The 24,614-nt window shown below is 36.7% G+C and overlaps 1 protein-coding gene across 1 annotated transcript in view; it reads right to left on the bottom strand.

Annotated features, from left to right (window-relative positions):
• Positions 1-24,614, bottom strand: part of Cenpi (centromere protein I) — a 73,271-nt gene that overhangs the window by 8,380 nt on the left and 40,277 nt on the right. Inside the window, exons 15-19 of the mRNA XM_047536012.1 lie at positions 9,932-10,026; positions 4,981-5,116; positions 4,013-4,137; positions 2,854-2,902; positions 2,516-2,734 (exon numbers count right to left, since the gene is read on the bottom strand). Coding sequence (XP_047391968.1) covers positions 2,516-2,734; positions 2,854-2,902; positions 4,013-4,137; positions 4,981-5,116; positions 9,932-10,026 — 624 coding nt within the window. The remainder of the gene's footprint in view (positions 1-2,515; positions 2,735-2,853; positions 2,903-4,012; positions 4,138-4,980; positions 5,117-9,931; positions 10,027-24,614) is intronic.

The following is a 24,614-nucleotide window of genomic DNA, read 5'->3' as shown; positions in this document are numbered from 1 at the left end:
TGACAAAGAGGGATTTATTCCAGGAATGCAGGGTTAAACATCTGAACATCAATTAATGTAATATACTATATTGAAAAAATAAAGGACAAAACCATAGGATCAAGTGTGTAGATGTAGGAAAACATTATACAAAATCCAACACTCATGCATGATAAAAACATTCAACAAACTAATAGAAGAGAAATCCTCAATCTGATAAAGGGTATCCAGAGAAAACTGGTAACAAAGTGAAATGTTTTCCCCATGATCAAGTGGTCACTTTTGCCACTTTTCTTCAACAATATAACTGAAGTTAAAGGTGGATAATTAGGCAAGACAAAGAAAAAGCACTGAGATTTGAAAGGAAGAAATAAAATTATCTCTGTTTGCCGATAACATAATTCTAGATAAAGAATATTCTAAGGAATCACCTAAAAATTATAACTAATAAAGAAGTTCAATAAAGTTGCAGGAAATACAATCAATATATAAAATTAAATTACATTTCTATAGTAGCAATGAGAAATCAAAATTAAATTCAAAAACAACTCCATTTGTAGTAACATAAGAAAAATACTTAGAAATAAATTTAACGAAGTATAAAACTTATACTCATTGCATAAAACATTGTTGAAAAAACTAAAGAGGAACCAAATAAATAGAAAGATATCTGATGGTCATGTGTTAGAGGACTTAAAGATGGCAGTACTACCCAAATTGACCTACAGATTTAAGGCATTACCTATCAGAATAATACTTGGATTCTTTGTAGAAACTGGCAAGCTGACTATAAAATTGACATGTAATTTCATGACCTTGGGTTAGACAGTAATTTCTTAAATTTGAAACAAAAGAACAAGCACTAAAAGAAAAAAATTATAAATCGAACTTCAAAATTGAAAGCTTTTGTGTTTCAAAAGACACCGACAAGGGCTGTGGCTGTGGCTCAGTGGTAGAGTGCTTGCCTCACACGTGTGAGGCACTGGGTTCGATCCTCAGCACCACATAAAAATAAATAAATAAAATAAAGGTATTGTGACCATATACAACTAAAACAATATTTTTAAAAAAAGACACCAACAGCGTTGGGGTTGGGGCTCAGTGGTAGTGCACTTGCCTAGCATCTGTGAGGCACTGGGTTTGATTCTTAGCACCAAATATAAATAAATGAGTAAAATAAAGGTCTATCAAAAAATATGTAAGGTCTATCATCTAAAAAATATTTTTAAAAAAAGATGCAAACCAAAAAAGTGAAAAGTCAATTCACAGAATAGGTGAAAACTTTTGCCAGTATATATTTAGATAGGAACTTATATCTAGAATATAGAAAGAACTCTCACAAACCAGTAACAAAATACAAATTTAAAATGAGAGTCTGAATAAATATTTATCCAAAGAAAATATACAAATGGCCAATAAGCACAAGATGCTGAACATCAACAGATACCATGGTAATGCAAATCAATACCAAAATGCATATTACTTCATATCCTGTAAGATGACTAGGATAAAAAATACAGATAACAAGTGTTGGGAAAGATGTGGGGAAAATGGAAACCTCACACATTGCTCATCACTGTTTATACTAAGATGTCTATTGATTGATTGCCTCCCCAACTAAACTGTAAGCTCTTTGAGGGGCAACACCCAGATATGTCTTTTCATTACAGTGCTTGGTTCATTATATGTGTATATTAAACATTTGTTCAATTATCTTCCCCCCTCAATACATTTTTTTCATTTTGTTATATTTCTTTTTAAAAAATTTTTAGATGTTGATAGACCTTTATTTTATTCATTTATTTATATGTGGTGCTGAGAATCAAACCCAGTGCCTCACACATACTAGGCAAGCACTCTACCACTGAGCCACAACCCCAGCCCCTCATTTTGTTAGATTTCTTACTGTTCCAACCTGTTAAGGAAATTCTGAATCTATATTCTTTTAGAGTACTTGCAATCCTACCCTGTTGTGTCATCCATGCATTTGATATACACACTATATGAATCCTCTTCAAGTCACTGATAATGTTGAAAATGACAGAGCTGAGGATAAAGTACTGCGAAGGTACCCCTCCCCCTGCCCACACTGTTATCAATCCATTAAATCAGCATGCTTCTGAGAAGACTCTAATTATAATATTATCTGGCCTACATTTTCCAACTGGTCTAAGATTATATGAGAACTTTCACTTCTATGAAGCCTCTTAATTGGCACCACCTCTACCCAAGCAGAACTAAGCAAATCATTTCCTTATCATTCTCACAACTACTTTTTCTCACTTCACATCACTATGCTGTATTAATTTGTTTACAAGTCTGTTGCAACTATAAGCCCAAATTCTCTTAGAAGACAGACTTATTTAAGTTAACTGAATCCCTAAAGCCTCCACAATGCCTAAAACTTAATTGTTACTTAAAAAAAAATACTGAACACGTATTTTGCAATTCAGAGACACTAAATTTGTGGTATTTCCTATTTTTGCCATTATAGTATCACTATATAAAATCTAAAAAGTCTTTTAAATGCTCTTACCTGCAACAAAAAGGAGGCAGCATAGCTTAATAGAGAAGGGTGATAAACTAAATTTAAACTGTTTTTGTACTCCACTACTCTAGCTTTTTTGAGAATTTGGAGATCAATGTATGTTCCTTTCTTGAAGGGTTTGGATGTCCACAGGCAACCAACCATGGTTGTCAAATAATGATTAAATTGTTGATAGGTCTTGCTACTGAAACTGAACTCTGATTTTGCCTAAAGAGTCAAAGAAGAAAAGAAAATTATCATTAATATCTATTCGAACTTTCCTTTTTATTGTTAACAGGTCAGTTTTTAAAAAATAGTGATTTAACACAGAGATTTATTATTCATACCTTTTGTACCAACTCATTTTTCTTTGCTGCAGTCAAATTTTTACGATACCTAAGATAAGAACAAATAGAATGAAATGTTTAGCATGCCTTTAGATGCAATGCTTTTGAAATACTAATAAACAAAAACTTACATTTTAAATGCAAATAAATGTAAATACGTACAAATATTCAGCTGTCTGGTTAATGACTTTATCATTTTGTGTCATATTCTCCCCCAAGAATTTTAAAAATAGAGGTTCAAAACTGAATTGTACATTTAAGATGTGCAGTTGACTGTATGTAAATTGTACCTTATTTTAAAAAGACAAAACAATGACAGACATGCTTTTCTTTAAAATATTTTAGTTATAGATGGACACAATACCTTTATTTTATTTATTTAGTTTATTTAATTAAAGTTTAAATTTTTTTATTTATTTTATTTATTTATTTATTTATTTTTATGTGGTGCTGAGGATGGAACCCGTGCCTCACATGTGCTAGGTGAGCACTCCACCACTGAGCCACAACCCCAGCCCAACAGACAACAACTTTCTAATGTTTCACTATCAAAAATTAATAGAGAATTAAAAGCAGTCACTCACTGATACAGAATATATTTTCTTCATGTAAAAAAGTCACAGCAGAAAAAAGGATATATTTTTTTCTTGCCTGAGAATGATTATCTAATTAGTTGTAAAATATTTTAACCTTGACATAGTTCTACAAGTTAAGCCAAAAAGGTTCTACACCTATGATTGAAAAGAGTAATTTCAGTCCACAAGTGAAAGAATAAGAGATCAGAAATAATACTTAGAGTTTCATATAATTGGCAATAGCTCCTCTCATCTCCCAGAAAAGCTACATACACTTAAACCAGTTATCAACAAATGACTAATTTTTCTTTAAGACACAGAAATTAACAAAGTTGAGTGCAATTATACCTTACACAACAGATCCTTAACTATGAATTTTTTAAATTCCATATCCCTTGTAGTGGGGGGCTTACACATAGCACAGCTATCTTATCCCATATTGGAATTCTGTATCCAACAGAACACCATATTTCCTATTTTGTATGCCTTGGCAGAAAATGAATAGGAATGTTTATTGTGTTACACTTGAAAGATAAAGATAAAATTATGATGTAGTAAGTAATAAATAGTAAAAAGGCTTGTACCTGTGCATAATATAACACAGCTGGTTCAGTATACTGGTATCCAGGCTGAGGAGTGCAGGATAGAAGATCCCAGGAGGAAATAATACCACTAATGGAAGGTTATAATTTACATATATGTCACATACCTTTTGGGAAAAATGATAACATCAGTACATAGATTATTCACCAGTAATCAGTCAAGTTGTCCCAAAGAATTATCAACATAAATAATAAAAACATCTACCTAAATAGAATAGGTAGCCACCAGTCTGCTGAAAATAAACTTCATCAAATATCAACCATAGAGAATTATTTCTAGGACACAATTATTAAAAGAGTAGAAGAAGGAGCATTTCTTTCTCCTAAAGTTCCATGAATACTTATTTATCACATTAGTCAGTGCTTGACCTAGAAAATTAAAGGAGAGCATGCTTGTAAGCAAACACATAACACAAGACAATTAGGTATTAATGAAGAAAGAAAGGTAGGAAGAGTGAGATTTTAATGGGTATTTCATGGTAATAGTTCTTTCCAGGTTAAATACTATAAAACAGTAAGAGTACTAGTATCATAAAGTTACTAAGTACCAGGAGAATATAGGTAATTGAAAGGTAGGTGTAGAGATCTGGAAAAAAAAAAAAAAGATGATATCTTGGTTTTTGCCAGAGGTTGGTGATGTACAGTGAATAAGCAAAAAGTGATGCTAGAAACAGACTTCCCTCTAGGGCCAGTATTAGTATAGGTCAATGTGTATTAAAGTGGTAGGTAACTAGACCAAAAACAAAAGACATTTGTTTTTATACTTTATTTTATGAAAGTCATTTATTCAGATGAAAATATAATAATCCACTTCAAAATGTGTGGTTATTTTAACCATGCTAATAAGATCACAGCACACCTTGATGGATGTCCATGAAATTTAAATAATAGGCTAGAAAAGTGAATAGCTATCACAAAAATCTAAACTGGAAAAATGGAATGTGTGCTACCTTCTCATAGAAATCCAAAATGAAGTGCAACAAGAAAGTATTGTTACTCTCCAATCGCATTGCAGTAGTGGACAGCCATCCTACATAGTGAATCAGTTTAGACACAGAGTTCATGGATCCACCCAGAGTTGTCTCTCTGCAATAAAGAAATGCATAACATTCAGATCCAGACCAGCAAAAGTGCTCACAATTTCCAAGCTACAGGTAGATAACATATAGCAAGAAGCAGATAGGATATACAACAAGGACTATTAGTATTCCAATGTATAATTCCCTTTTAAAAAAAAATCACAGTGATGAATCATAAAACTACACTTAGCCCTCTAGGGAACCATTAAGATCAGTTCATAGAATATCCTCAGTAACCAGACTCTACTAGTAATTATGAGGGAGGAAAAAAGGATTAATTTCTATATAGACTTTAAATAACATTACCAATGTATAGGGATCCTCAGAGAATACTTATTTCTAGTAACTGGGGGAATGAGTTCATAACAAAGCAACATGAAAATTTCAGAATAAAATCTGAAAATTAACAAAATGTTAAAGCAAACCAGAAAAAAATATAATGAAAACTCATTAATCTCAAATAAATCACAAGTGGTTTAAAAGGATAAACATTAAAATGACTTTAGGAATCATTTCTTATGATGCCCGTAACATTGCAAAACAATGAGTGAAACCTAATACATAAATCAAAACCCAGTTTTGCCTGAATTCCTCAGTTAAAGATACTGTTAAAATATTTTCACTGGAGCTAGGCATAGTAGCATATGCCTGTAATCCCAGCAACTCAGAAGGCTGAGGCAGAAGGATCACTAGTTCAAAGTCAACCTCAGCAACTTAGCAAGGATCTAAGCAACTTAGCAAGACCCTGTCTTAGAATAAAAAACAAAAAAGGGTTGGAGATATGACAATATATGTATAGTCCCTACTGAATTCAATCTAATCCTAAAATTGAATTAACAAAATTTTTGGCATCTTTCATTCTTTTAGTAAAAAGCAGATATGGGTATTTTACATTCTTCCCAAATCAATGAACTAATTCTCTTTAAATCACACTGGGCATAGTTAGTTCAATCCATCCATTTCTCAATTGTTTCAATCTGCTTTTAAATAGATTAGGAAGAGACTTGCTATGTGAATTCATAGCTTTACCCTCCTATCCAGGTAGTCAACAATGGTTGGAAAAAGGAATATGTAGTCTCAGAGCTTCAGAGATGATGACTCTACCACTTCCACTCTGATGGTTCAGTGCCAGAACAAGGAAGGGAGGATTAGGAGACAATTCAAATAGGTGGCATTCATGCAGTCAGCTGGTTACTAGCAAAGTTGATAGGGTTTAATGATGATTTTTGGAAGCACTTGGCAAATGTGTCTGAAATAATTTGAAATAATGATGATCGCTCAGAACATCTTTTTAAAAAAAACTGGGGGCAGTGCTGGGGATTGAACCCAGGTCCTCACACAAACTAGGCCAGTACTCTACCACTGAACCTCTTCTGAAGTGTTTTACCACAGGACACTATTGGCATTTTGGATGAAACAATTCACTATTCAGGACAACCTCCTATTCCCTACCACAGCATATAGCATCCCTAGCTGCTGCCAAAACAGCAATACCCTCTTCCCAGTCACTATGACAATTAGAAATGTCCTTGGAGAACCACTACTGAAAATGTTTCCTAACAATCTCTACTTGTGATCTATAACTACAATTCACTTCCTTTTCAACACTCACATGACATATGATCGTATGATAGAAATATAGCATTGTACTCATATTTCCAAAAGGAATTACTGAGAACTAAAGAGCTAAACTACATAATACCAAATATTATTATAATGAGAAAAGTTATATATGTATATATATGCTCATTTATTTAAGAATTTTAGAAAGCCCTGCTTCTTTGTAGATATTCTCCCTGAATCTATAACACTAATAAAGAAAGATCCTAGGATTCTTAAGAAGACAATATAGAAATTGTAATATACCTATTTCAGGAGTGTCTGAGACTTACACTGCAAGTTGGCCAAAGGTTAATGAAGCAAACAAACTACTCAATACAATTTCTTTATAATAGTTATTAGCACACCTTAGCTTGCACCAGAATTATGGAAGTATTAAAAAAAGATTACTGGGACACCTCCAAAGTTTAATTCAGTATATCTAAGGCAGGGACTGAAAATTTTAATCTCTACCAAGTTCCCAGGTGATGCTGACACTACTGGTCCAAAGGACCACACACTGAGAAACGCAGCACTTTAAAACATTTTCACTATCTACTAATGCTCCATTTTCTTCTAAAAACCATCAGGCATATATATAAACATTATAAAGATGAATATGAATTAAAAACAATTTTTCATGCTACCCTCAAGAAGGTTCTATCCTCTACTAACCAAACAGTAGATCACTGTAGGGTTAAGAATACAAGGAAAATGGGCCTGAGCTCATATTTTAATCACTCATATGCAACTGAACCAAAGGGGAATTTGAACATCAGTTGCATATTTGAATATATTAAGAACTATTAGGCACAGTGGGGTACGCTGATGGCAAATTCAAAGTTAGCCTCAGTAACTTAGCAAGGCTTTAAGCAACTAAGCAAGACCAACTCAAAAATTTTTAAAAATTAAAAAATAAAAAGGGCTGGGGATATTGCTCAGTGGTTAAGCACACCTGGGCTCAATCCCTGGTACCCCCCCCAATATGAAGAACTATTATTTTTTTTTTTAGATATCATAATGGTATCATTATTTTACAGTTAAGATGGTATCTGGGTTTTACTTAAAAATGATCCAGGAGGGAGGAGAAAAAAGAAGAGTTTTTAGTTACACATGACAAAAGAATCTATTTTGAAATAATAATTAAAAAGGAACACTTTTTTTTTTTTTTTTTTGCGAGGCTGGGGATCGAACCCAGGGTCTTGTGCTTGCCAAGCACTCTACCGACTGAGCTATCTCTCCAGCCCAAAAAAGGAACACTTTTAAACTGTTGGTGGGATTATAAATTAGTATGACCGCTATGGAAATCAGTATGGAGGTTCCTCAAAAGACTAGGCATGGACCCACCACAAAACCAACTTATTACCACTCTCAGTATTTATCCTGAGGGATTACAGGCATCATACTACAGTGATACATGCACACCCATGTTTGTAGCAGCACAATTTACAACAGCCAAATTAGGGAACCAGCCTAGGTGTCTATCAATGGCTGAATGGGTAAAGAAAATGTGGTATGGGCTAGGGTTGTAGCTCAGTGGTAGAGCGCTTGCCTAGCACATGTGAGGAACTGGGTTCTATCCTTAGCACCACGTGAAAACAAATAAATAAATGAAGGTATTATATCCATCTACAACTAAAAAATATATCAAAAAAGAAAATGTGGTATATATACACAATGTAATTTTATTCACCCATAAAGAAAAATGAAATTATGTCATTTACAGGAAAATGGATGGAACTAGAGACCCTCATGTTAAGGGAAATATGTCAAACTCAGAAGGTCAAGGGTCGTGTGTTTTCTCTCCTATGTGGAACCTAGAGAGGAAAAAGGAAAAGAAAGGTGGGGGTGGATCTCCTAAAAATCAAAGGGAGATCAATAGAGGAAAAGGGGGGAGGGGACATGAGGAATGACATTAGAATGGATTGGACAATATTACCCTATGTGCATATGATTATATAACCTGTGTATCTCCACATCATGTACGACCAGACAAATGAGAAGTTATACTCCATTTATGTATGATGTGTCAAAATGCATTCTACTATCATATATAACTAATTAGAACAAGTTTTAAAAATTCATTAAAATTTTTTAAAATAGAGGAAAAGGAACAAGAGGTGGGATGGAAAGGGAAGGGGAAGGGCTCGGGATATGGCTTAGTGGTCTAAGTGCCCCTGGGTTCAATTTCCACTACTCCCCCAGCAAAATGTAGGGGAAAAAAACATGAAGTGAAAGAAGCCAGACACAAAAGGCCACATACTGCATGGTTCCATTTATATGAAATGCTCAGAAAAGGTAAATTAATTGATAAAAAGTAGATCAGTGGTTGCCAGGGCATAGTAGGGAAATGTCTGCTAATAGGTAATAGCATTTCTTTGGGGGAATAATGGAAACATTCTGAAATCAGATGTACAACTCTGTGAATATACTAAAACCCAACGAATTGTGTACTCTGAAGGGTGAACTTTATGCTAAGTGAATTAATTATACCTCAAAAAAACTGGTATTTAAAAAAATGATCCAGGAGTAAGTTGAAGGATGTTATATATGAAAAAAATTTAACCATGATTGGTAATTTTTGAAGCTGGATGATGGGTACCTAGAGGAAAAATGCACTATTTTCTCTACTTTTGATTATATTTACAACTTACTAGAACATAAAAATTTTAAATGCTATAAAATAACATGGCTGATAATAGAATACGATTATGTGGTTCCTTGAAATCCAGTCTTTTATTTTCACTTTTAGGGTAAAGTGCACATTTAATGGAAATTTAGGCTCTTTAACCTCAACGTCAAGATAAATTAATGCACATAACCAAATTACACCAGAGGAACATATAATCAAAACTTTGCAGCAAAAAATACCTCAAAGATTTTCTAACCATCAGCAAAATTGACTTTACATATAAGAATACATTTTATAAAGTAAATTAAACTGAATGAAAGTCAGAGTTGCAAATGCTAATCTTAGGTCTCCAGTGTTTTGCTAAGTAACTCATGCCAAGTTCCTTTGAGGTTAAAGGGTTGCTTTCTGACATAAAATAGGAACCTGGAGAATTAACTTCTCTTTTTGTGGGGAAGAAGAATGAAAAGCAACAAAAAAAATCTTTCAGAAAAGTACTACCAAACGATGAGGTTTCATGTCACAATATTAAGCCCCATATGCAAACATTTTTGTATAGATCATTTTTTTGTGGAGGACCGTAAGATAACTCACAGAGGACTGCTCGTCAGATGTTTCATGCGAACGTCCATAGAAAGCCACAATAGCCAATTCTGCAGTAGCTCTTTCAGACTCTGAAGAACACTACACTGAGAGAGTAAAACAAACAAAAAAAAATTCATTCAAGAAATCATTCAGATGTAACAGTTTTCAGAACAGAAACTTAGAGGCAGAAGAGACCAGAGATGACTGTCTGATTTAGAACTCAGTTGTTGCTGCTCCAACATAGTTATTCCCTAGGTGACAGACTACAAATACAAGTTTATTTTTCTATTTTCTCTACAAGAAACACACCTGAACAGGATGCCCTAGAACAGACTTTTCTCTAAATTATATTCATTTATAACAAATATTATATCATCAAATAAAAACATCCTTTCCAGGAGTGGTAAGTAGAGCATGCCTGTAATTCCATCTGCATGTGCGGCTGAGGCAAAAGGATTACAAGTTCAAGGCCTGCCTGGGTGACTTCATGAGACTTTGTCTCAAAATAAAAATGGGCTAAGGAGCCAGCATGATGATGCATGCCTGTAATCTTAGTGGCTCAGGAGACTGAGGCAGGAGAATTCCAAGTTCAAAAGCAGTCTCAGCAATGGCAAGGAGCTAAACAACTCAGTGAGACCCTGTCTCTAAATAATATACAAAACAGGGTTAGGGATGTGGCTCAGTGGTTGAGTGGCCCTCAGTTCAATCCCCAATACAAAAAAGAGGGGGAGGGGCTAGGGAGAGGATGTGGGAAAAAAGGAACATTTTTACACTGTAGGTGGGACTGTAAATTAGTACAACCACTATGGAAATAAGCATGAAGGTTCCTCAAAAGACCAGGCATGGAACCACCATATGACCCAGTTATACCACTCCTTGGAATTTATCCTGAAGAATTAAAGTCCTCTTACTACAGCAATACATGCATACCCATTTTTATAGCAGCAAAATTCACAACAACCAAATTAGGGCCCCAGTCTAGGTGTCTATCAATGGCTGAATGGATGAAGGAAATGTAGTATAGATACACAATGGAATTTTATTCACCCATAAAAAAATGAAATTATGTCATTTGCAAGAAAACAGATGGAACTAGAAACCCTCATGTTAAGTGAAATATGTCAAACTCAGAAGGTCAAGGGTCAAATGTTTTCTCTCCTATGCAGAACCTAGAGAGGAAAAAAGAAAAGAAAGATGGGGGTGGATCTCCTAAAAATCAAAGAGAGATCAATAGAGGAATAGGAATAGGGGTGGGGGTCTGAGAGGGAGGGGAAAGTGCTGCAGAATAATAGTGGACAAATTATATTGTTATATTGTGTGTATGTACAAATCCCATTATTATGTACCAGTATAATGCACCAAAAGAAATATGGGGGGCTGGGGTTGTGGCTCAGTGGTAGAGCACTTGTCTAGCATGTATGAGGCACTGGGTTCAATTCTCAGTACCACAAATAAATAAATGAATAAAAAAAAAGGTCTATCAACTTCTAAAAAAACCTTTTTTAAAAAACTGTAATACAATGGAATATTACTCTGCCATAAAGAATGATAAAATTATGGCATGTGCAGGCAAATGGATGAAATTGGAGAATATCATGCTAAGTGAGATAAGCCAATGTCAAAAAACCAAAGGACGAATGATCTCGCTGATAAGCGGATGATGACATATAATGGGGAGTGGGAGGGGTTAGCGTTAGGGTTAGGTTTAGGGTTAGGGTTAAGGAGGGTGGCAAGAATGGAGGAAGGAAGGACGGTATAGAGGGAAAAGAGGGGTGGGAGGGTTGGGGGAAGGAAAAAAATAACAGAATGAATCTAACAACATTACCCTGTGTAAATTTATGATTACACAAATGGTATGCCTTTACTCCATGTACAAACAGAGAAACAACATGTATCCCATTTGTTTACAATAAAAAAAAACTGTAGATTAAAAAGGGGCTGGGATAAGCAAGGCACAGTGGCACAGGTCTCTAATCCTAGCGGCTCAGGAGGCTGAGGCAGAAAGATCACAAGTTCAAAGCCAACCTCAGCAACTTAGGCCCAAGCAACTCAGTGAGACTCCATCTTTAAATAAAATACAAAAAAGGGCTGATGATGTGGTTCAATGGTTAAGTGCCCCTGAGTTCAATCCCTGGTACCAAAAGGGGGGGTTATAGTATATAAAGTAGAATGATACTATGTAATTTGTTGATAAATGAATGGTACTGGAGAACTTCATGCTGAGTGCAATAAGCCAGATTCAGAAAGTCAAAGTTCAAATGTTTTCTCTTATATGTGGAAGCTAGAGAGAAATAAGGTATTTTAAAAGTGGCAGGTGGGTAATCTTATGAAAATAGAAGGGAGAACAATGGAATAGAGGAAGGGAGGAGGGATAGGAAAGGGGAATGACAGTAGAATGAAATTAACAAAACAATGCATGTAAGAACATATGAATTCCACTTTTTGTATAACTATAATACACGAATTTAAAAAATCAATTTAGAGTGCTTGGGAGTGATAATGGTCAAATTATATTGTTACATTGTAGATGAATATGTAGAAACAACTCCAAACATTATGCACCAATAAAATAATGTGGAAAAAATCAATTTAAAAAACCTAAATAAGGGGCTAGCATTGTGGCTCAGTGGTAGAATGCCTGCCTAGCATGTGTGAGGCACTGGGTTCCATCCTTGGTACCACATAAAAATAAAATAAAGGTATTATGTCTACCTACAACTAAAAAATATATATATATTTTAAAAACCTGAATAAAATTAAAAAGGGGTGGGGATGTAATTTGGTGGTAGAGAGCCCCAGCGGGGATGTGGGGAACCAAACAAAAACAATCATCTTTATTGTTCCCTCTCAAGAGATCCTTTGAAGTTGCTACAGATATGAGTTCCCCACCATTTGTACCTTGTGATCCACAACTACAAGTTACTTTCTTTTTGAGAGTCATAAAGTTTATCTTATCTTCTGTGACTTTAGACAACAAACAATTATAATATAATCTTTCCTTTCTCAGGCTTTGCCTTGATTTCCCAACCTTATTCACATATAAAAAAGTAGGAGTCATAATAGAAATTTATCCAGGGAATAATGATTATAAACTATAGTACCTATAAATTTGAAACTTTTCTTAAATATCTTTAAGAAAGATATTTTCAGCAATAGGGTGCTCAGTGCTACTTCACAAAACTGACACATCAGCCAGGAATGGTGGCCCACACCTGTAATCCCAACAACTTAGGAGGCTGAGGCAGGAAGATCACAAGTTTGAGGCCTGAAACTTACTGAGACCCTGTCTCAAAAAATAAAAAAAAGGCTGGGGATAGAGCTCAGTGGTAAAGCATCCCTAGGTTTAATCCCCCATATCCCACCCATATACATACAAAGAATAAAAGAGAAGAAAAGAAAAAGAAAAAAGAAACTGATACTTCATATTAAAAATATGCCCAAGTCAGGGCTGGGGATATAGCTCAGTTGGTAAAGTACATGCCTCATGTGCACAAGGCACTGGGTTCAATCCCAGCACCACAAAAAAATGCCCAAGTTGAAGGCAACCTAAGTCATCTAAAATAATACTGACTTTGAAAAGTCCTCTGCCAGGGAATTTTATAATTTGAAAAGAATTCAATATTATAATGCTATATGTACAAATTAATTTTTTTTTATTTTCCCACATACCTACTCTGCCCCCACAACAAAGGAAGGTATGAGGTTTTCATGTTTATGGTAGGAGACATAGGTTTTTAAAAAAAAAAAAACTTGAGAAGCACAGTTCTACCCTGTGTGTGAATCTTTTCTACATATATAACCCCAGTAGACAAACATTAAACCTCTGTCTGACCTATTCCACTATTAAGAAATACTTACTACCTGTGAAAAGCCTTTATTCATTTTTAAATCTGCTCTACCTGTAATAAGATACTTCCCTCTAAGCCAGGCATAGTGGTGCACACTTGTAATCCCAGCAACTCAGGAGGCTGAGGCAGGAAGATGGCAAGTTCAAGGCCAGTCTGCAATTTAGCAAGCCCCTAAGCTACTTATCAAGATGCTGTCTCAAAACAGAAAATAAAAAGGGCTGGTGAAGTAGCTCAGTAGTAAAGCAACCCTGGGTTCAATCCCCAGTACCAAAATAAACAAAAAACTTTAATAAATAAATAAATACTGCCCTCTAGCTACCTCTGCCTCTTACAGTGACATAGAATACTCCTTCCATGTGAAGATCCTTCAAATACCTGAAGGTCTTAGTCTTTTTTTTTTCCCCAGGAAAAATCTCCCTACTTCCTTTACTATCTCAGGCTAGAAAGTTTGAAGTCATCTTCGGTTCTTCGTACTTCATTTCCAGTCACCAAATCCCATCAAGTTTTTCCTTCAAAATGTCTAACTTATTCATTTCCTTCCCAATTCCATTATAATTACCCTATACCAGTCCTTCACATCTCTGAGGTCACTATCCTCCTACTTAGTCTCCCATACTCTAGTCTCATCTCCCAAACCCTAATTCTTTCTCCATGGCTGCTAGACCCTTGCATTTAAAGCACTCCATCAAGTGCACATTGTAGTGTTTAATGCTTTAGCAAAGAAAGAGCAGTATGTATATATTATGAAGATGCTCAAGACAGCTATCTATTTCTACAACAGAAACTAAGTAGAAATAATGGAGAAATGACTAAATAGATTATGGTCCTATGACTGTGGTGCCACTATTAAAAATATTACGAAGGCTATGTGAAGCCAGGCGTGGTGGCACACACCTATAATCCCAGCATCTCGGGAGGCTGAGGCAGGAGGATCTCAAGTTCAAAGCCAGACTCAGCAAAAGCGAGGCGCTAAGCAACTCAAGGAGACCCTGTCTCTAAATAAAACACAAAAATCAGGTTGGGGATGTGGCTTAGTGGTCAAGTGCCCCCGAGTTCGAACTAGGTACGAGTTCCTAGTACCCTCCACCCACCCACCCCTAAAAAAAAAGACTACGTGGAAACATGAAATTTGTTATGCAACGGTAATTTTGTATTCAGTTTTTAAAAATTATGTCCATTATGCCTGCAACTGTATAGAAAATGACAAATCAATAAGAACAGAAATTGGATAAGTAACATTCCAAAGTAAAGATAGCATGGTTACAGTGGGTTTATGGGGCTTTTCCTATGCTAAATTCTACAATGAAAAAAAAGTTGTTTTAAGACAGACACAACTAATTAGGCATAAACAAAATGTACTAAAATGTTAAAATACATTTATAGATTGTTTAAAATATTATTCATTTATTAGACTAAGGTGAGTACTCAAGTCATACAATAGTAAGGTGATAATTAGTTACTATAAAGCCTCAGAAACTAATGGAATTTCTAGCTAATCCTACCCTATTTCACATTTCTATTATTCTTAATCACCACATAAAATCTATGTCCCTTTGGATATTTATCCTTGTACTTTATACTTCTCTGTGCTTCATTCCCCTTTCATTGATTCTACCCTTCTCAAATCTCAGTTGCAATATCTTAAACCTTTATTCAATGGTAACCTGCACCTACATCTTCATATTCTAAAAGTATGCTTTCTTTGTCTTCTTACCTTAACCATATTCTGATTCTTTGTTGTCATCTAACCTGGACTCTGTTTCTTTGAAATATATTTCTATATTCTACTTTAACACTTAGAGGTAAGGACTGCCCATTGCAAACGTGGGAACAGAATAAAAACTCCTTCTTTAAGAAGGTAAATATAAAATCAGAAATTCCACTTTAAGAGAAATCAGATTTCATTTAAAGACACCATACCCAGGCATGGTGGTGCACACCTGTAATCCCAGAGGCTCAGAAGGCTGAGGCAAGAGGATTGCAAGTTGAAAGTCACCTTGGCAACTTAGTGAGGCCCTAAGCAACTTTGTATGACCCTGTCGCAAAAAAATTTAAAAATGGGTTTGGGGTGTGGTGCAGTGGTTAAGAACTGCTGGGTTCAATCCCTAGCACCCAAAACAAAACAAAATATCAAAAGGACCTTCTATTTAATCAGGTGCCACAAGGAAAAAATCTCTTTGTTTCAGAATGTTTACAAATATTTTGTGAACTACAGAACCTCATAAGTCAAACAACTGTTAACAGGTGTATTTGTTAGCATTAAGATTAAAGACCCCCAATTTAGATTGCATTTTGCTAGTTTTTCTCATGACTTTGACTATTCCTTGGTTTTCAAAACACAAAATTGTATATCTTCAACACTATTTCCAAACAATTATTTCTCCTTCCTTGTGTAAAAAGCCCTTTCTCCTTTGATGCTCACATTATCCAACTATACTAACCTTCACATTTTTGTTTGTTCATTTTAGCAGTGCTGGAGATCGAACCCACGGCCTTACACATGCTAGGAAAGTGCTGTACCACTGAGCTACACCCACAGGCCCCCTTTATTTCCCCCAAATCTCTGCTATCTATCTCCTGGCAACTCATCCAAATTCATGGAGGACCTTAACACTCTGCTTCATGTCTGCCATTGATAACTCAGTTATGTCAGTGTCCCCAAAGATAATCCACTCAACACTTCAGCTTTAGTTTCTTGACCTTAAATCAAACAACCTTCACTTACCTTATTTACCCACTCCTACATTCACACGCTACATTCTTTCATAACCTGAACTGACCCACCACTGAAATCTACTACTTAACTTTCTGTTGTAACTTCCTATTTTCCTGCTTCCTCACACCCTCAACTCCAACTAGTTATACTCTTGCTGTTCAACTTCACAGACATTCAATCCCTTGATTACTTTGTTTTAACTTCCATTTTCAAGCTTACTAACCTTCTCCTATCCTAATTTCCCTATCTAGACCAGACCACACCATCAATCATTCTCAGTTCTCTTGTACTCCCTTCAACCAGCAAAGCCCAATTAATTCAATTTTTTTTTTTTTTTTTTTTTTTTTTTTTTTTTTTTTTGCGGTGCTGGGGAACAAACCCAGGGCCTTGTGCTTGCAAGGCAAGCACTCTACCGACTGAGCTATCTCCCCAGGCCCAGATTAATTCAATTTTAATACATGCTTTCTCTTCTACATTTAAGCTGAAGAAATTCACAAAACTAGACATGTTGGTGCTACTCCAAATTTACGTTCTCAACTTCAGCTGAACCCTTAAGGAAGCTCAATAATCCTTTGTCTTTGACCAGTGCATGCTATTTACTCCCCTCCCGCATTTTTCTCTGTGGCTATCCAAAACAGATAACAACCTCCTGAGTCCTCCTACTTAATTCTTTCCTGTATAACATGCTTCCTATTTTGAAAAGTTCAACAATCTCAGGCACAAGTTATTCTATTCTCTTGCCCTTCCTTCCACCTATCCATATGTCCTTCCCCAATTTTAGAGGATAAGTGGTGCCTCCCTATACCTAGTGTTTTCTTTCTTTCTTTCTTTCTTTTTGTACCAGGGGTATTAACCACTGAGTCACATCCCCAGCCCCTTTTTATTTTTCATTTAAATACAGGTTATCACTTAGTTGCTTGATGCCTCACTAAGTTGCTGAAGCTGGCTTTGAACTCATGATCCTCCTGCCTCAGTCTCCCAAGCCACTGGGATTATAGGTGTGCTCCACTGTGACTGGCTCCTCTACCTAGTCTTTTTTTAAAAATATTTTTTTTAGTTGTAGATGAACACAATACCTTTATTTTATTTATTTATTTTTATGCAGTGCTGAGGATTGAACTGAGGATTGGCTCACACATGTGAGGCAAGCATTCTACCACTGAGCCACAGCCACAGCCCCCTCTACCTAGTCTTAATTCAATAGTTTCATGTTCCTTCTGGAAACTTATACCATTAATTATCCCCTATCTTTCCTCCATTTTCAGCCTGTCCCTATTCTTAACTAGCTCTTTCTACTCTGTCTATAAACTCAAGTTTCTCTCATTCTGGGGGCAACAAACAAGCAAATACAACTTCCTTTGAAAGTCCTACTAAACCTCTCTTTCTGAACCTCTTCTTTTTAGGCAAATGTTTTAAAGCATAATTTGGAAACACTGTCTTCACTTTTTTCTTTTCAGTACTGGGGATGAGCCCAGGGTTTCATACATGCTAGGCAAACACTCTACCGCTGAGCTATATCCCCAGCTGTCTTGACTTTTTCACTTCATATTCACCCTTCAAACCTCACAACCTGGCTTCTGGACCCACACGCCACTAAAATTAGTCACAAAGTTAGCCAAAATCTCAGTATTGTCATTCCAAAAGAAAAACAACAACAACAGAAAAAAACAAAGGTAGCATCTTTCTGGACCTTCCTGGGCTATTTGGCAACATTATTCCTTCACTCCTTCTTGATATCTTGTAGTCCCTTTATTTAAACTCTTCTCCTAGTTCTTTCCATAACTCTGTTAATTCCTTAAGGTACCTTTGCAGACTCTCCTCATTTTCAACCTTAGAAATAAATACTGAATATTCCCTTGAGTTCTGTCCTTGAACACTAATATAATATAAAGCTGCTCCCCTGCCCTTTACATTGCAGTCATTTCCCCGTCTCCCAACATACAACCTAGCTTGTCAGTCTGTGAACATCCTAGTTAGCTATTGGTTCATCAGTCAGCTTGCAAGTATCCTTCTCTGTTACTGGTCCCTTTAGCCTGCGGAATTCAACTGCTTAAGAATAGCTCCCCCAGGCTGGGGATATAGCTCAGCTGGTAGAGTGCTTGCCTTGCAAGCACAAGGCCCTGAGTTCGATCCCCAGTACCGCAAAAAAAAAAAAAAAGAATAGCTCCCCCGCCATTTTTCTCTCTCTCTCTCTCTCTCTCCTCGCTTTCATGCTCTCCCCTCCATTTCACTCTCTCTCTTGCGCATGCACTCTCTCTCTTTTCCTCTCATTTTCTCTCTTACCCTGCAGGGAGACACTCTGCTTACTAAACTCTCTTATGTGAGTTCCCACATCCGGAGAGGTTTCTGGGTTCTTACATTGGTGCCATTACTCGGATGGGCTTTTCTATCACTGCTTAGGTGGGTGGAATCCCATCCGTTGCCCCAGACCCCCAGACGCTGGTCTCACCTTCCATTTACCCAGACGCTCTCCACATCTACCACCGGCCTTCAGATTGGTGAGTTTTTCCCTAGGTCAGCTTAAACACTCCTCTGCTGACCTGAGACGTGACAGTTGATGGTCCGATACCCTCAAGGTGGTTGAGGAATAGGGGCTCACCCATCCACGACTTTTGCAGTTACGGCTGGCCCCCTTAGTTGACTTTATCTAAAGTGGGGCCCTGATCTTTATGGTGGAGATTCTCTCTCAGGGTTGAGGCTCCTCTTTGTGCTCACTCTCTCTCGAAAATCCTGATGTCAGGTCCTCAACTCTCTCGGCTTTTGCCCTGCACACAGACTGATGCGTGTGTGACGACCCCTTCTCTGTGCTGCCTTCTCGTCTCCAGCCAACTACTCTGACCTCAGGATGCCCTGGCCACTAACTTGGCTGTATCAGTCTCCACCATGGGATCTGGGTCCTCCATTCCAGCAGATTCACCCCTGGGATGTCTATTAGACAACTTCAGAACCCTTCACCTGACCCCCAGCTTAAAGCCATCAAAACTTAATGATATTTGGCCACAGTACCCTTTAGATAATTGCAAACTATGCTACTGAGACCACTTCTCTTCAGTGAGCTCTCCAGATGGCTCCCCTGCTGATTTCTACTGAAACTTATTATTTGCCATTAAGAATCAATCCAAAATGGCCACAAAATGGCACACAGCTTCTGTGAGCGAGCGGGCAGATGGAGAGGGAGTCCTTATCTTCAAGTCTTTTCTTACTTGAACTTCTTTGCTCTTCCTGCAATCTTGAATGTCTCCTTTTGGCTTCTTCTCCCCCTCTTAATCCCTCCTCCTTCTCCAACTTCAACTCAGCTAACAAACCACCCCCATACCAGTCCGCTGCAGCAGAGGTCCCTCCAGTCACTGCTCCTACATCTCCTTTGCCCTGTTGTTTCTGCTTCCGTTCTGCCCAGCCCACCCAGTCCTCCTGGCACAGCTCCTGAACACGTATTCTAGTCTCCCTACAGGAGATGGCTGGTGTGGAGGGAGTAACCAGCCAGTGGCATGTCGCAGTAAGGAGTATGGTATAGTAGCCCCATTCCTCAAAAGTAGTGGGAGATAATGTTTCACAATCTTCTGCATCCAAACCTGAGTTAATTACTAACCAGGAAAAAGGGTTAAAATGCCCTAGACATCAAGTTTCTGCTAGAACCTTTCAGATCTCAGTCAAGGCTTACATTGAAATGCAAATGGAGGAAGCCAGAAGGCTGGGTGGAAGACCAGTCTCAAACCCAAGAAAAAAAAAGTGTCCACTTTAAATTTCTCCTGGGCTGCATCGCAGAACACTTTATCTCTCCCTCTTACCCCTTCTCTCTGCCCTTCTCTTTCTCACTCTCTCATGCTATAATAAATGGCCATTATCATTTTTCTTCTGGGACTCTTGTTTTTCTTAAATGCTATATTTTTTGAACTCACAATTTTGATCCTACATACCTAGGTTAATGATTTTTGATCAGTTCTTTTTATCCAACTCTAGAGTTATTTTTGAACATCTGTTATATTGCATTGGAGATAAACATTACAAGGCCTTTGCTTTTGTGTTATGTGTTGTCTGTCTGTGTGCAACTAAATATAAGCATACATAAAATTAATATTTAAAAAATGGATCCAAATACTTTTAATTCACGTGATTTAAAAAGGTTCCATTTAAATTGGGTAAACTAATAAAACTAAAATATCTTTAAAATTAACTCACAAGTCACTAGGTGGTCAAACTAATAAAATGTTGATGTTTATAAAATGTCTAACATCAATTTTTCTAGGACCTTTCTTCAACAGGAAAGAGACAGCAAATACTGTTGGTACACTTGTCTGATATCTTGGTGATTTTTTTTTTACAGTAAGATGAGTGAATTAGAGTTGACATGTATGGGATTACTCAAATGTGTTTGTTAGAGACATCTGATTAATTTACAAAGTTAAAATGCTAATTATTAAATAACATCGAGTACTCTCAACTCCTTAAATTCCATGGAGTAACATACTTAAACATTATTGGTGTTTTCATAGGTTGGTAAAGTTTACTCTTAATATTATGTCTGTTAAGTTCTACTCTTTAGAACAACTAGTCTTAAAAATTGGGGTTTATACAATTATGGTTAAACAACAACTGTTAAAGTACTGTACTATGTTACAGTCTAAATTTTTCTTTAAAAACTAAATTTGGTAATAATTGTGGAATGGTCATTCTTTGTATATTAAATGTGTTCATATTTTCCAGGTATACAAGCCTTTAAAGCAGAAAATTTATCAAGCTGCTATTCTCTAAATTAAACTTGTATGTAATGGTAATTTTAAACTTATAAGAAGAGTAAATGTTATTGGGGATTTATTTCTATTTCTATTTAATGTTCTATTATAGGATCTGTCATCAATAGGGTATATGTAAAATTTGTTACTTTTTACACTGAGATGAAAAAAAATTAAATGTAAATGTATTTCTAAAAGTTAATGAGAGCCTGATTTGTTTAAAGGTTAATATTGTGAAACATGAAAGCATTTTGCCACTTTGCCACACAAAAGGAAAGTTAAAAGCTCTCTCAGCCTTTCTTTAATTCATGTTTTAGATATAATGTTAAATTGTGTTAACTAATGTTCAAATAAACTCAGGAATCAATATATGTAAACTTCTTAAAATGACATTTAAGAAAGAAGCAAAGTTGAACATCAGAATTAAAACACTTCACTTAAGATTTGTAAAGAGCCACGCCTTACCCGAGATAAGACTCTGCCTCCCCTCCCACCTTTACTGCATGTTAGAGTGGCTCCAAAATAAGCCAGACTCCAGCTTCTTTAAAGTTACATTCAAAAGATTCATTCTTGTTGTAAAACTACTGTGATCTCAAACGGGATATAAAGTAGAGCTCAGCCAAAAATTCAAGATCGCTATTATACAAGCTGAATGTATTTTTACTCTTGCTAATTACATTTTGTAAAACTGTTACCTGTTTTGCAGAGGTACTGATTCAAGAACCTAGGTAACTTGTGATAATAAGTCATCACCTACAGAACAGATAGTATATAATGATAACTTCCAGGACTAATACAGACTCCAGTTAAATAAAAGGGTAAATAACTATAAAGTTACAGACATTTAAGTTAAAGCCCAGCACTTTTACTTTATGACTGGTGAGACTGGCTTGCTGGATGGATAAGATCAAACTTAGAGATTGAAATTAAATACAGAGACCAAGAAAAACCAGTATCTTGCCCTCAAAGTCAGCCTGAACCCAGGAACAAGAGGACTTCTCTAAGGAGACCAGTAGAGGATAAAAAACCAATCAGTGCACCTGCTGCAGAGGAGGGTCATTGGAAAAGGGAGACATCCTTGATGCTTCCAAGGGAAGCCACCTCATCGAGGAGACCCTGCCTAATGAATGGCACTAAGGAGCTAAGAAGCTGCTCTCAAGTTCCCCATGAGTGACCCCTGTGGGAACTCAGCTGACTCTTTAACAAGAAAGGAACAGGTCAATTTGACCAGCTTGATCTTAGACACCTAGAAAAACAGTTAAAACCAAAATATTGCCATTCTTGGGCATTTAAAAGAAATAATAGTTAAATGTAACTTAAAATATACACTTGTGTTAGCTCACTAGAATAAAGACTGGAAGCTACAAAAGAGAGATTCTTAGGCAAATGTGCCTAATAACTATCAAGAGAAACTGCCAGAGTCAGAAGTTTTTAGTCAGTTTAAAGCCTACAGACACAGGTAGGCTTAATCTATGTTTGCTAGTAACAGAAATATAGAGATCTCTACTAAATGTTGTGTTTACATTCCTGATAACCTGGACAATGTTAAAGTTCCCAAATAAAGGCCTTGTCCTCTCCAGCCTTTGCTAGACCTTGTTATGGGAACAACTTCTCAGTTCTTCCACCCCCTGGTGAGGGATTATTGACTTCTGTCATCTTCATGATACTCATTGACATGGTCCAGATTCTGCAACATTTATATTATATTAATCTCATTTCAGTACTCATGTCTTTTTGTTCTTCTCTCATAGAAGCACCCACCCCCAGATGCCTTTACAACCTGCTCTTCCCCAACCAGACTTCTACCACAGACCCCTCAATTGACCCGATTTCTAAAAAGGGAACACCAAACTGCTTGCCCCACGCTGCCCCCTTCCAGCTCAAAGAAGCCAGAGTGGTCATCGCACCCCTTTCCCTACAGCACTAAGGAGTTCCTAAAAGTAGAGGGGGAATGAAGCCAGAATTGGGGACAGGCAGTTAGTGTGGAAATAGGATCAGTCAATCGAGGAAATGAAGTCCATGAAAGCCATCTGCCTCTGGAAGTCTGGAAGTTGGAGACTGCTCCTGGGAGAATGGAATGTCAAGGATCTTCAGAGTACATTGATTTTCAAATTTCCCTGCCCTTATCAAGGACTGCAAGCAAGGAGCTGCTAATTAATGTCCCCTGGGCCCTTGCCTGGCTGAATTACCCTGCCCCATCTGCTTCTTACTTTTTAAATCTCACCTGCAAAACCAGGCCTAGTCATGTAGACAGGAAGGAGAGATAAGGGGGGAGAGAACTGGAGAACAAAAGATCTTCTCTTAAAAACAAAAACAGGGAAATATAATATAATATAAAGCTGCTCCCCTGCCCTTTACACTGCAGTCATTTCCCCACCTCCCAGCTACTTGTCAGTCTGTGAACATCCTAGCTAGCTATTGGTTCATCAGTCAGCTTGCAAGTATCCTTCTCTGTTATTGGTCCCTTTAGCCTGCAGAATTCAACTGCTTAAGAATAGCTCTCCCGCCATTTTTCTTGCTCTCTCCTCCATTTCACTCTCTCTCTTACGCATGCACTCTCTCTCTCTCTCTTTTCCTCTCATTTTCTCTCTTACCCTGCAGGGAAACACTCTGTTTGCTTAATAAACTCTCTTATGTGAGTTCCCATGTCCATAGTGGTTTCTGGGTTCTTACAAACACTGTCTGTTTTCCCTTCCAGTGTCCCTCCCCCAGCCCACCTCTAACTTTCATAGAAATAAATGTATGCGTGCATAAATGTGTATATACGTTTTAGGGTTAATCATAAGAAACTGCTAATTGTTGACTATCTTTGACCTAGAAAAATGGCAACTGCATAATGGTTCATCCCAATGTTTATAGATAAATAACTCTTTAGTGAAATAAGATAAAAATACAGGGCTGGGGCTGTAGCTCAGTGGGAGAGTGCTTGCCTAACATATGCGAGGCATTGGGTTCAATCCTCAGCACTGCATAAAAATAAATAAAATAAAGCTATGTGTCCATCTACAACTAAACAGCTCCAATCTTAGGCCATTCCAACTGGTAATTCAGAGAGTACCACAAAAAAAAGGAAGGGGTTAACATCCAACATCCCCCACCCACTGTTCTACTAGTACATTAACTAAAAAAAATTGGGAAGAGAGACAATGACTACCCATTCTGGTCAAATATTTTGATCAACTCAAGTGGAGAAGGTATCTCCAGTCTTCACCAAGATTTTGAATTTATATAAATATATGTATATTTTTTAATTTTTTTCTTCCTTATTCCTTCCGTGTGTGTGTGCATGCACCTGTGAGTTCTGGCAGTCCTGATTGTTCCAGGGACATACATACATATACTTAATTTGTCATTTTTTCCCTTATATTCAGCATTTTTAAAAATGTAATTATCTT

This window comes from Sciurus carolinensis, chromosome X, assembly GCF_902686445.1.
Source record: "Sciurus carolinensis chromosome X, mSciCar1.2, whole genome shotgun sequence".
Taxonomy (NCBI): domain Eukaryota; kingdom Metazoa; phylum Chordata; class Mammalia; order Rodentia; family Sciuridae; genus Sciurus; species Sciurus carolinensis.
This window is presented reverse-complemented; position numbering and strand designations above follow the sequence as displayed.